The 14,007-nt window shown below is 33.2% G+C and overlaps 1 protein-coding gene across 1 annotated transcript in view; it reads left to right on the forward strand.

Annotated features, from left to right (window-relative positions):
* The first annotated feature begins 4,945 nt into the window (after positions 1-4,945).
* Positions 4,946-14,007, forward strand: part of LOC149222440 (actin-like) — a 187,759-nt gene continuing 178,697 nt past the window's right edge. Inside the window, exons 1-2 of the mRNA XM_089387598.1 lie at positions 4,946-5,136; positions 5,248-5,393. Coding sequence (XP_089243724.1) covers positions 4,946-5,136; positions 5,248-5,393 — 337 coding nt within the window. The remainder of the gene's footprint in view (positions 5,137-5,247; positions 5,394-14,007) is intronic.

Below are 14,007 nucleotides of genomic sequence, written 5' to 3' on the forward strand. Positions count from 1 at the left end.
TATAAATCCAATAGAATAATATTAGAACCAAGGGATTATTATTATTAAAAAGTATTTTAATAATGTTCGTGATATGTAATTTTTTTAAAGGTTAATCACTTTTCACATTTTGTATATATATAATGTCAAGCTTCATCTTAATTCCGAACTTAAAAATTAAGGAAAAAATTGTAGGAAGAGGCATTTGATCGCTTTAGGTACTTGAGAAATCCAAAGTTAGGTTGAATTTTAGATTTTTTTTTATCCAAGTTAGTTGTGTGATACTCTTTCAACATTCTTATATATGGAGATATAGAAAATATTTTAATATCAACAATAAATAAAATATTGAATTTAACTTTGTCGCTCACATTTAGCATGAGCTCCACTACCGAGATCTTAGGGTTTTTTTATCATATGGCCTAAGATTTTGTGGGTTGGTTAACCCTAAGTATCATTCACAATCTTTCCAGTCCAAGTCAATGGCTCTATCGTCTGTAACTAGCCATATAATTTTTGAACATCACTGATACCATGTGATCACTTTAGGTATGTATTGAAGTTCATGCCTAATCCAACTTCCAACTTAAGGTGGATGAGGATCTTTTGACTTTTTTATTTTATTTTTTTAATTGACGCCCTAGATTGATTCTCAAGTGAATATGCTCAGCATATGCTTAGTCTTAATGTTTATCAACAACTATAATGTGATACAAATTTTGTTAGGTTGTATTGACTTTTAATAAATTATATTTGTGCCACATGGCTCCCTGCCCACCAATTTCCTAGGGATTTGAGATTATTCTAATTCTAATATGTTCATATTCTGATTAGATGGGAAAATTAATATATAAGTGAATTTTATTTAGCAAAATGGTCCATTTTACAATAAGATGTGTAATTCTTCTTTTTTCTCAAGTTAAATTAGATTCGTGCCATGCGGCTACCCCCACCAATCTCCTAGGGATTTGAGATAATCCCAATTCTAATAAGTTCATATTCTAATTAGATGAGGAAATTAATATATAAGCAATTTTTATTTAGAAAAATAACCAATTTTACAATAAGATGTGTAATTTTTTTTTTTCAAATTAAAGTTCACCCTTAATCTAAAAAAAACTATTAATTTATTTTTTATAAATATAAAGAGATTTAATCTTTTAAAGTATAATAAATTTAAAAACTAAAATAAATTAACATTAATTTAAATAATCATTTAAAATAAATTTATGTTAATTTAGAGTAGTCTAATATTAGATGTTTTTGTCTTTGAAATGTATTTTTGCAATGTATAAATAAATTATTGACACACACAATTTTCTATAAACTAATTTATAATACTAAAACTTAAAATTCCCAAAAATTCCTCGAAATTTTTGAAAATTACCCCAAAATAGAAGGAAACAAACATATCTGATAATTAATCTATTACTTTAATAATAACTGAAAAATGGTCTTTATTTAAAAATATACATGCTTTATAAACATGTGTGACTTATTTATTAATGCACAATCCAATTTAAAGGCATTTTGTCCCCCCACCAAAAGGTGAGTATGTGTGGTTGTTTTATTGAAGCATAATCGATATTAAAAACATTTTTCTTTTTCTTTCAAATTATTGTGCTTATCACCTCTCCATTTATTTGAAAGACCATATTCTATTGGCGGGTACTATTGGTTTTCCCTTATCTAATGATTGAAAAAGAAAAGCAATCACTATCATCTTGAAAATATGTTATGCAACATTAATGCTGAAAATATTTGGCAAACAACTTTTAGCAGGCAGCATGATAATAACATTTGTTGGATATGGTGGAAAATCAAAACAACTCTATGGTTTCCTGATTCTATGGGAACAATTACCCAGTCAGGTAACTCTCTTGAAATTCTTATGAAGCCTTGTTAATTTCAAAGCCATGCTTGCTTCATGTTTTCCTTTCCTTTCAGGCCTGGTATGAACACACATGAATATTTTCATTAAGACATTCATTTTGCTACACTTATAAACATTTTTGGAGTTGTCAGACCATCTCTAACTACAAATTAGCGGCTTATTCAACAACCACACTATGATTTTGAACTATCACTTATAGATATTTGTAACAGGTCTATCCATGAAATATAGCAACATAAATGATATATATATATATATATATATATATATATATATATATATATATATATATATATATATATATAATTTGACATACACTACTCATTTATTAATCAATGAGGCAACATCTATCCACGGAACAGGTTGGGTTATAAAATAAACAATGGTCATAAATACTCACAGCGATGAACGGTATTATTATTCATTTATTAGTCATAAATACTCATGACGATGAACGATATCGTTATTCACATTTTAGCAGTCATATAATAGACCTATTCCTAAGCCTTAACCAAAGTTTAGGTCCTAGAACACTCTTGAAGGTAAGAAATTGCAATTGGAAATTGCGGGTCAAATGTTTGGCATGAGGCCTAATCTCCACCGTAGACAGTGGATCATGGATATGATGGTCATGATTCAACAACAGGAAGTTAGGGTAACCAAACCATATCCCATCCGCCGCACAGAACCCTCATTTGCTCCGGCGCTTGAGCCTACCCGACCTCTGCAGGCTGCATGACTCCAGCTCCCACCGAAGGTCCAAGGCAGTCTTCGGCCACCAACAGGTAAAGAACGTTTAGAACTCCATTGTTTTCATCATATGGCTAGGGTTTTCTAATAATTTTAGCCATTAATTTATGCGTTTGGAGTAATGTCGCTAATATTTGGTACCATGATTATCCTTGTTGCTGGAATACTCAGTGACTATGCTGAAATAATAACGAAAGTTATAGTTTAACTTGCACAATAACAAGTGAGTTCCCAAATCCAGGTTTTTGTTCGTCCTTTGAACGCATTTTGTCTCTAGTTACACCTCGGGTTAACATTACTTGTCATTTTCACACATAGGTTCCGCAGCAATATTCAAAGCACACTTCTCGGCTTTTGTTTGTTGAACGTAAGGAAGTCTGTGGAACTCCTGTTGGTTGCAGGTTAACAAGGTTGTTTGTTTTTTGAGCCAGCCAATAGCACCAGCAAGAGTCACATCAATAGGCTGAAAACAATGGAGCCGACGGCAATAGCTTCTGAGAAATACTCTCCACAACACTTGGCATTGACCCCGTTCACTCAACCGCATTGCGTTATGTAAATTTTGGCTCTGGATAATGTTTCAGACTAAACATATTCTCAACACATTAAATCTACATCGTTAGTTCAAAAGCCCACTACCTTCATCTACCTAAAATTCACATATAAAAACCTATTAGCAAATTATTCAATAATTTTTTATTTTTATTTATGACATATTATCAACAATTCTTAAAAAAAACTCTAGATCCTTTCCAATAATAAAATATAATATATATTAATAATATAATCTAAAAATACTATGTATATTGTTATTAACCTATACCAACAAATATAATCTAACAAAGTATTAACAAATACTTAAATATACAAATTCTTGTGCACATCCTAATGTAAAAAGAATCATAGTATACAATCTTGGTTAATGTTTTACTTAATTTTAAAAATGATTTTAATAAAATGAAATATCCCAATTTAATGTTAATTTAAATAATGAAATCTACCAATCAATAATAATAAATAAAAGAAAATAAAGCTTGCAATTACGCGTGTATCACAGGTATGGACTAAATAACAAAATGGAGGTGATAATGAGAAAACATTAACATAATTCTACATTTATATTACCCCATCCAACTAAATCTACCCCATTCTTTGATAAGTTTGCATACAAATTTTATGCTTCAATGCTTTGCTAAATCTCTCTCATTTAAGAAATCTTTTCATGTTGGTGGAGGTACATAACGAGATGCACGTGATTATAATTAATTTATTATTATTATTATTATTATTATTATTTATATTAGATATTTTTTTATGATAAAAGTTAAATTATTTTATTTATAATAATTTTTATTTTTATTATTTTTTTATTAATAAAATATTTTAAATAAATATAAAATTGTAAATTATTACTAATTTAATTTTTTTAAAAATATAGTAAAATATTTAAAAGTATAAATCACTGATACCTAGATGCGGGTGTTACTGCTGCGCATTTATGAGGATTTACTCCTCGCAGGCAGCTGTCCCTGCACCTGGCTCGCGGACGCGGATCACACAATCCCATGGCATGCGATATCAATTTGACAGGGTACAGAATAATGGTCGCACAGTTAGTATTCAATGCGCGCTTGGCTCGAGAGACTATGCGCGGTGTTTTATCCATGGCCTGGTGTCTGGTTTATGCAATTGCCCTCGGCTCTTTCTACCTCCGCCTGATTTTCTTCCCGCACCCCTGTTTCATTCAGGCAGATTGGAAGCTCACCTGGATTCTAAGTCTTGCCTGGTTCGCCTGCGCTCAGTCCTTTCCCCTTCGGCTCTGCCAATTTCCCTTACCTGGTCTCTCTGATAATTCGAAGATGCCTCGTCGTCGTGGAGTCTCTCGCCGTGGAGGCACCACTGGTAATCGAGGCAGGGCCTCTCATTCTGCTCCCCAGAACATTGTCCCTATTGCTTCTGCCTCCCCGTCCTCCCCGCCCTCTGGCCATGCTAGGCCTCTCCTGCACAACTCCTTTCAAACAACCCGCTTCACCTTCCATAGCAGGCTCAATAGGCCCGTGTTGTCAGCCATCATCACTGTAATTCTTGTTGAGGAGGAGGATAAGCCCAGCAGTTCGGCCCACACCACTACCTCTCAGTCTCAGGATGATATTGTCCTTCAGGGAGAGATCGCTGGGGTCGTGTTCAATGATGACAACAAGCAGGATGATGGCATTGTTCCTGAGGCTCCTCAGCCTCCGGGGGACTCCAATCAGCGCAAGGTGCTTGCATGTGAGCCGGTTTAGCCTCCAGGTAGCATTTTGAATCTGGTAATTCCTCCAGATGGCGGTATCAAGGGGGATGCAGATAATGAGTTCGTTACATGGATTGCCTCTTCCAGCCAGGTGGACAAGGATGCGCCCGACTCTCCGCAACATGTCTAATGATTCTGGTTCAATGCCTACTGGTGGCACTCTTGCCTCTGCTCTGTTTCATTTTCTGTTATGCGTCTATGTTTTGGGTCTCTGGATACTGTTCTTGTCTCAGTTCTTGTTTTGTATCGGTGCAAGCCAATATAATCTGATAAGCAGTAACAAATCATGGCTCAACAAGCCTTGATTTTGCTTTAATTTTATATATGGCAGTTATAACAGAATGCTTATCAGCAAAGCCATAGTCGGCGATAGTACTGTTGTGCTAGACACAGAACTGGTTCACTTTCTTGTCTGTCAGGGACTTACAAATCATGTTTCAAAGTCTCTCAGTCCTGAAAGGGCGGATATAAGGATCTGTATGTCTCAGAATCTCTGGTTGAGGGCTGGCTCCTGCCCCCTCTGAGGTCTCGACCTCTTTGTACATATTCTTTCTCTTTTATTAATAGAAATAGTCTTTACGCAGAAAAAAAAAATATAAATCACTGATTATTATTAATTCATTTATTTTGAATATCAAAATTTCTCACTGTGTATTTTAGATACGCAAATAAATTACTATATTAAAATATAGTATTTCTAATATAACTAACAACTTAGTTTATGTTATACATTGTTTAGAAAAACTTAAAATATTAGTATAAATAACTACAACATACTCCACACATTGTTAGTATTAACACAACTAAATTACACTTATTTCCTGCTTTCATAAACAGGGTCACAAGCTTCAATGTTACTAGTATGAGTTAATGGTGATGATTCATCTAAAAAATATCTTTATAATTAAATAATTAAAAAAATATGAATTAATGACAATGATTAACCTAAAAAAATCCTTAAAATTAAATAATTAAAAAAATATAAAATAATATATGTAATAAAAAACTAAAATAATATATGTAATAAAAAATCTAAAATAATATATGTAATATTAATACGTAAAGAAATCCATTTAAAAAAAAACACTATATAAAAAAATATTACAACTCACATATTTAGAAAGATAAACATAATATATTACCCTATACTATATCATCCATTGTCAAAACATATAAACATAATACACAACCCTACACTGTATTCACCATTATCGAGGAAAATAATCGATGTGCGAAGGATAACACATTGAAAAATGTTAAAATATCCTCTCTAGTCCACTTAAACTTTAATACATATTAATGTAATTCATCTATATAAAGAATAGTCCACCCAAAAAAAATTATTTAAAAAAATGGTCCACGAAAAAAAAACTATGAAATAAGGAGCATCATTTTGAATTAAATTGAATATTTATATGTAGCCACCCAAAATGCATAGTGTATTTGATCTATTTATCATTTTTTTGGAAAAGTCGTAATTTTATTAACGAAAACAAAATTACATGTTGTATCTGTATTATAAGAAGTTCTTTATCTAGTCAAAGGCTGATAATCATAAGACTATGCAAAAATAATCGACTAAATATTGCATTTGTGTAATTTCATTGGAAATGGAAGTTGTTACGATTAAAAATAATTAAGTCTTGTAAGGTAATATGTGTTATTAGTACATGTCAAGACAATACTCTAGCAATCTATTTTCTTGTTAATCACTATTAGTTTAACATTAAATATATATATATATATATATATATATATATATTTTTTTTTTTTTAGTATTATTGAAAAATTATTTTGCAAACATTTGATTGGACCATAACCTGGAAGGTTTTATTGCAGACTTTGTGCCATGTGGATAAGTGTTTGCCATAATTTCTAGATGTAGTTGCAATATTTATGCCATGATTTTTAAGCAAATCTTTGCATAAAAAATGAATAGGAACAAGATGAAATAAATATACCTACCATTATTTATGTTTTCTTCAATGCTTTAACATGTACTAGTAAAAGTGTAAATGCTCAAACTTACTAGTGGCTACTACCAACCCAAAATTTATGCAAGTCAAAATAGACAATTAAAGGATGAAAACTTTTCATGTTTGAACATAATTTTTTATTTTATTTTATATAATATTTTTAAAGATCTAAAATATAATAATATTTTGTACATATATTTAATACAACATGACAAACAAAAGAAACTTCCCCAAGCAAATAAATTCAATGTGTATACTACATGTGAGACAAGTATGTGCAGAAGCTATCCCCTTATCATTTTAGAATCTAAATGGTTGCCCTAACCATTTGGATGCATATTTTTCTTTTGGTTTCTTTTGCTTTCGTTCTTATGTTTCCAACTGCTAAATTGTAGTTAATGCCATTATCATTGCAAAACATCAAATTCTTCATTGATAGTAATTATTGATATGAGTATGTCATTATGGGCTTTTGAGTTTTCTTTTGAAAAAGTCTTGTAAACATCTTGGAATATTTCATTCATTAAGAAATGTATGCACAAAGTGTTTTATAGTGTTTCTTGTGTTGTTTTAATTTTTCTTTCTCTCTATCACAACAAGTTTCAAGATTATATTCCTTCAGTTTTGCTTATGTAATTCATTTGATATTTTCAACGGAAAGCAAAGGGTGAGCATATGGAGTTGGGTTACATGTTTTTGCAAGAGAGGGTGCGTTTTGGGTGAAGAAAAAACAACTCGATCGAGCTATTTGAGGGCTTAAACAATGTAACCTGAGGTTATCTAGGAGCTTGATCGAGCTATTTGAGGGCTTAAACAATGTAACTTGAGGTTATCTAGGAGCTTGATCGAGCTATTTTAGGGCTTGAACAATGTAACCCGAGGTTATCTAGGAGCTCGATCGAGCCATGTTCTTGAAATTTCCCGCTAATATAACCTATGCATGGAATTAAAAAAAGTGGCGTGATCGAGCCTTAAAGCTCAATCGAGCCTCAAAGCTAGATCTAGCCTTAAAGCTAGATAAAACTATAAGCTAGATTGGGCTTTAAAACTAGATCGAGCCTTTATTTAACCATATTAAGGGCTTGATTGAGGGTTTCTTAAATCCTTGATCGAGCTATTTGAATTTGCTAGATCTAGCCTTAAAGCTAGATCGAGCTATACACTAGATTGAGCTTTAAAGCAAGATCAGGCCTTTATTTAACCACGTTAAGGGATCGATTGAGGGTTTCTTAAACCCTTGATTGAGCTATTTGAATTTCAAAATCAAGCACTTGATCGAGTTCCTAAGTTCTTAAAAATCACAACTTTAGCACCCCTTCTGCAGATTTCTTTGCAACCCCATTTTGTACCCTAGCTTATTTAGGGAAAAATTTGTCCTTAACTGGCAAAGTTGATCATGTTGGATTCATGAAAGAATCCTCTATCCAATGGCATATGATTTTTACACTTTCGAATTCATATGATATTTTCATCTAATTTCTTTTAAACATAATGTTTGAAATTGTTTTGGACAATTTAAAAGTGGTTGAATAAAAAATCAATAACATAAAATATGCACAGTGAAAAATTTTCAAAAAATACCACTATCTTCATTTAGAGGCCTCTTCAAAAGGATACTTTTGGTTTTTCAATATATTTAAAGAGTTACAAAAAAATCTTACGCGAACACATGTGTCTCCAAAATGTAATTGAAATATTACTTCACCAACTTTGAAAAATAATAAAAAATATAATTTTGCATAAAAATTAAATTTTTAAAATGAAAAACTTGGTTCTCTCCACGTAGATCATGCTCATATATATAATTTCTAACACATTTTAGACTAAGTTATGCTATGTGAACACACACATACCTCTTAAGATGTGCAAAAATTTGTAAGGACAAGTATTGCATTTAATGGAAAATCGATATATTATACGACACTAATTTTTTTTGAAAAAAATATCATTAGGACAACAACATAATTCTCTACATATTGTTTTTTACTTCACATCAAAATTCACAATGCTTATATGAATTTTGAGGGCTTCAATTCGATAAAAGGAAAAAAACTTGAAATTTCATCGCGACATTTGGCCCAAAAATGTAACCCATCTTCATGCATTCACCCTTATCTTCTTGACTCAATGCTTCTCCAATGATTGTTTCGCTAGCATCATGTATAACTTGGAAAATATTATTGAAGTCAGGTAGTTTCAACACCAGTCTCTCAATGATCTTCCTCTTCAAGAGAGAAACTTTTCTCTACTACTGTTGTCTAAAAAAATAATTGTTGATCTTTCTTGATCATTTCAATGATGGGTGCGAAAATACCATTGAAGTTCTTAACAAACTTCTGAAAGAAGCTAGATAAGCCATGAAAGCTCCTAACTTTGAAAATGTTTTTGGGTGAAGGCCAACTTATAATCACATCTATTTTCTTCAGATCCATTTTTAGTCCATCCTTTTAAATGAAAAAGCCTAAATATATCAACTTAGACTTCATGAAAGTACATTTTTTAAGGTTAATCAACCGTTTCTCTTTCTACAAGCTTTCTAGAACATACCTTACATTCCTAAGGTGTTCTTCCTTTGTTTAGTTGAAAATCAAAATATCATGAAAATAAATAATAACAAACTTACCGACGAACTCCTTCAATATCTTGTTCATCAACCACATGAAAGTACTTGGTGCATTTGTTAGTCCATATGGCATGACCAATCATTCATATAGTCCGTTATTGATCTTGAAACCTGCCTTCTACTCATCCCCTTGCCTTATCCAAATAGGATGGTAACTACTCTTCAAATCAACCTTTGAAAGGTAGGCTTCCCCACTCAAACAGTCCATCATGTCATCCATTCGTGGCAATGGAAATCCATACCTAATGGTGATCTTATTGATAGCTCTGGAATCTGTGCACATCCACCATTTTCTATTCTTCTTTGGACTAACTACCATAGGGACAACACATTGGCTCAATCTCTCCCTTATCAACCCCTTGTCTAGAAGTTCTTGAACATGTTTCCTTATTTCTCATTCTCCTTGGGTGTCATTCGGTAAGAAACTTTATTCATAAGGCTTGCTCCCGGTGTCAGGTCTATGTGATGGTTGATACTTCTCTTAGGTGGAATCTCAGTTGGAAAATCAGCTACCACGATATCATTAAACTCATGAAACATTTCTTGAATATCAAGAGGTAAATCTGTGATTTTAGTGTGTAGGAGTATTACCTTTGGTTTGCAGACCACTGCATAGTTGACCTCTTCTTTATTCATTTTTTGCAGAAATTCTTTTCCTTCTAACAATAGTGATTTTGAGCTACTCGTCCCAACTATACTCTCCTCCTCTAATGGTACAAGGGTATGATTAATACCATCCTTTTCAAACTTGTAAGTGTTTCTCTCTCCATCATGACCACTTTCCTATCAAATTTCCAAGGTCGACCCAAAAGGAGGCAACAAACATCCATTGGCATAATGTAAAAAACTATCTTATCCTTATATCTACATATTTGGAACTCCACTTCGCTCTACTCAATTACCAACAATTGCTGACCTTTTTGCATCCATGACACTTTATATGGTGTTGGGTGCTTCAACCTTTTCATTCTGAGTTTTTCCATCATTTATGTGGAAAGTAGATTGTTATTGCTTCCACTGTCAATCACAACTTTGCAGCACATTCCTATGGCCTTGCAAACAATCCTAAACAAGTCCCTTCTTTGTGCTATTCTAGCAACCTCCTTGGCTGGTTTCAACAAGACTTTGTTCATCATTAAATATTCTCCCATCTTAGGTGCATTTTTTGAAACAGGTGCCTGTGATTATGTTGCGTCTGGTTGAGCTACATATGCATATCTGTGCCCTACTTTCTTATTCTCAGGACACTCAAAATATATATGACCCAACTACCCACATTAGTAACACCGATAGATAGTCTCTTTGCCTCTTCCTTTACCTCTACGTCTCTGGTAAGGTCTTCCTCCTTTGGAGTCACCTTTTTTCTCTTTTTGTCATTTTTTCCTTGGGTTACTTGCATCCTTCTTTTGAGATGAAGTTTCCCCCCTTCTGGCCATCTATCCTTTTCCTCTAAGAAAACCACAACCTCTTCCTGAATTCTTCTTTCTTGTTATATTCTCTTTTATCTTCAATGAAAACTGATATTCTTCTTCCATTGTCCTAGGAGAAAGCATGTTGATTTCGTCTTGAATCTCTAGCTTCAAACCATTGATGTACCTTGTTGTTTTCTCCAGAGTGTATTCTACATAACTCGCCCTCAAATTCACCTTGTAAAACTCCTCAGTATACTCTCTGAATGTCAGTAACCTTTGCTTGATGTTATGCACGTGCCTGTAGAGGGATAACTGATAGTCTTTTAGCAAAAAAATTCCATTCATCTTCACTACCATCATGTCCCAACTATTTATCAATGGGTTTCCCTATTTTCTCCCTTCAACCTGCACATTGTCCCACCAGAATGCATCATGATGTTTCTACCTAGTTACAACAAATTTTACCCTCTTGTCCTCTTTAATCTCCTCATACTCAAAATACTTGTAAAATTCATTGATCCAAGCCATCAAATTCTCGACTACCAGACTGCCATCATAGGCATACAATTTAGGTTTTGGTCTTGAACTTGAGCTTAACACCAATCAAAATAGTTTAACTTTTGACGCTCCATCAACAAGTGCTGGTCTTTCTTCTCGAGCTTCCTCCTCCGATCCGCTTTCATCTTCGGCTTCAGGGTTTCACTGCCTACCTACCTCCGTGGAATCTAAACCAATTTGTAGCCTTTGTATCTCTTCCTGGAGTTCTTCATTATCTACGCATCTCCCTCCTCGACCTCGTGCTCTTCTTGATCGCATAACCATGTCCCTATGTTTTAGACAACAACCCAATGTCAAACGTGGATCTGATACCACAAATTGATAGCAATGGGCAAGTTAAAAGGTAAATTGGATGCCAAAATTCATTGCATAATTTTTTTTGTAGGCACTATGAAATTATTTCATAACACTCTTTTAAAATCCTGTAAGTGCTAAGAAATCATTTCGTAGCACTAAAAAAAAAGCTTTGTTTACTAATTTTGGAAGGTGAAATGACTCGATCCTTTGCAAAATCGATTCCTCCTTGCTCTAACTTGTCCCTTAACTCAAGGAATGTTCTCCTCCCAACTCTCCTCATCAACATTTTCTCCCTCACTCAAGTTAATGGCTAGAGTTCGAATCGAAGGAACGAGTCACTACTTGCAAAAACATAAGCATTGCAAAATAGTTTGGAGGTTTTAGTAAATGGAACACGCATATATAGCCACTGTTCAATGTCAAATTCTGATAGGCATATAACAATTTTGAAATGGTCATAACAAATTTTGAAACTTGACTAAATGCACACATAGTTCGATTAGAACCAGAGAAGAGAAAACACAAAATTATGAATAATATGCAGTTGTAAAAAATTTCTTTCGTTCACCTCAACATACATACTCGGAGGTAGGAGAAGAGTTATCCCTTCTCCTATTCGATTCCTCTTTTATTCACAACTTCAACAAATGGTTTGTTTCCTATTCTCTCTAAATGATGGAAGTTGAAAAGATCCTTTGTGAGCTAATTATTAAAATTAGAAATAACTCCCGAATTTCTAGACTCTTTGACTTACTTCAATCCTACACTAACATTAAATATTCAAAATTCTAACAAAAACAACAAAATTATTTTCTAGCATTAACATGTGGAGAGTCCTCCACATTATTAAGCTCTGCTCAATTTCTTCATATCGAGCTTAGTCTAATGAACTTGCATCAATTAATTATGCTTTATTACACAACTGAATAATAATTCTCATGTGCCTATGCCAGACATGCACTAAAATAGTGATCCCTCTCACCCTAGATGAAAGTAAAACCATGTTACCCTTAACTCCATTTGATCTGAAAACCTATTTGAGGGAGTGTTGCAATGATTATGGAGTGTTACGTAGGTCATATTGGGTTAACACCGAATTCGAAGGCCATGTGAGTATTCCTATATGGAACATGAACATTATCGTATTTGTTTTTTTATCCTTGAATTATTTTATATCTATTTTTTGGTTTCTTTTAAAACAATTTCTCTTCCTTTTTTTAATTAAACTGAAAATGAAGTTTGTTTTGCATCTTGTTGGAGCATGCATGATAAAGACATCATAAAATTAGGAAGAAATCATTCTCACAAGAAACACCAAGCCTAGAGTGCACACAACCTATTTGATATTGAATCACCAAGTATCATTAATATACATTTGAGTCATTGAAAAACTAGCAACTATGTTGTTAGTATTAAAGATGTGGATTGATTCCAGATGCTTCCAACTACATAATTTTTTGTTGTAGTCTATTTATTAGACAATTTGGAAGGTTTTGGATTTATTTTCTACTCTAATTTGTTTAGAATTCTATAGTAATTTATTAGAATCATAAGTTTGACATAAAATAATGAATCATATATGTAATCAAAAATCTAATTTAAACCATAGAAATAAAATACAAAAAAATTCTCCATAAACCAAAAACTTGAAAACCTCTAACCCATAAATTTTCCATTAATATTAATTGTGTGTAGGGTAGCTGAATGAATAATAGTATTTTAGTCTTCTAGAACTTCAAAACCTCTAACCCATAACTTTTCCATTAATATTAATTGTGTGTAGGGTAGTTGACTGAATAATTGTATTTTAGTCTTCTAAAAACATGTAACCCCCCTCCCACATTTACCCAATTTCACCAGACTTCCTGGTTAAAAATGAGATAGAAAGCTACTATGACATGACCCAACCTCCTAGGTCCCATTAAGGAAGTGGGTCCAACTGCTAACGAAAATTTGACCTTTCACAACATCTTACAGGGGCTAGAGGATAATTAGAGGTTGGGAAACCATCCCAGGTGGCCAAACCTTGAGCTAGACCCCTCCTTCTCTACCCTGGGCCCTCAACTGCACCCACAACAAGGCCTCCATGTGGTTGGAAGTCTCCAACCACATGCACAAGCTTGCATCCATGGGGTTGCAACCAAAGTTTTCTAGTTAGGACCTCGAGGTCGATGATTCTCATCTTTATTCCAAGTTAGCCTCCAGACCACTGCCTAGAACTCAAT

Source organism: Pinus tabuliformis, chromosome Q (assembly GCF_031772625.1).
Source record: "Pinus tabuliformis cultivar Carrire ecotype Pingquan chromosome Q, CPIR1, whole genome shotgun sequence".
Classification (NCBI taxonomy): Eukaryota; Viridiplantae; Streptophyta; class Pinopsida; order Pinales; family Pinaceae; genus Pinus; species Pinus tabuliformis.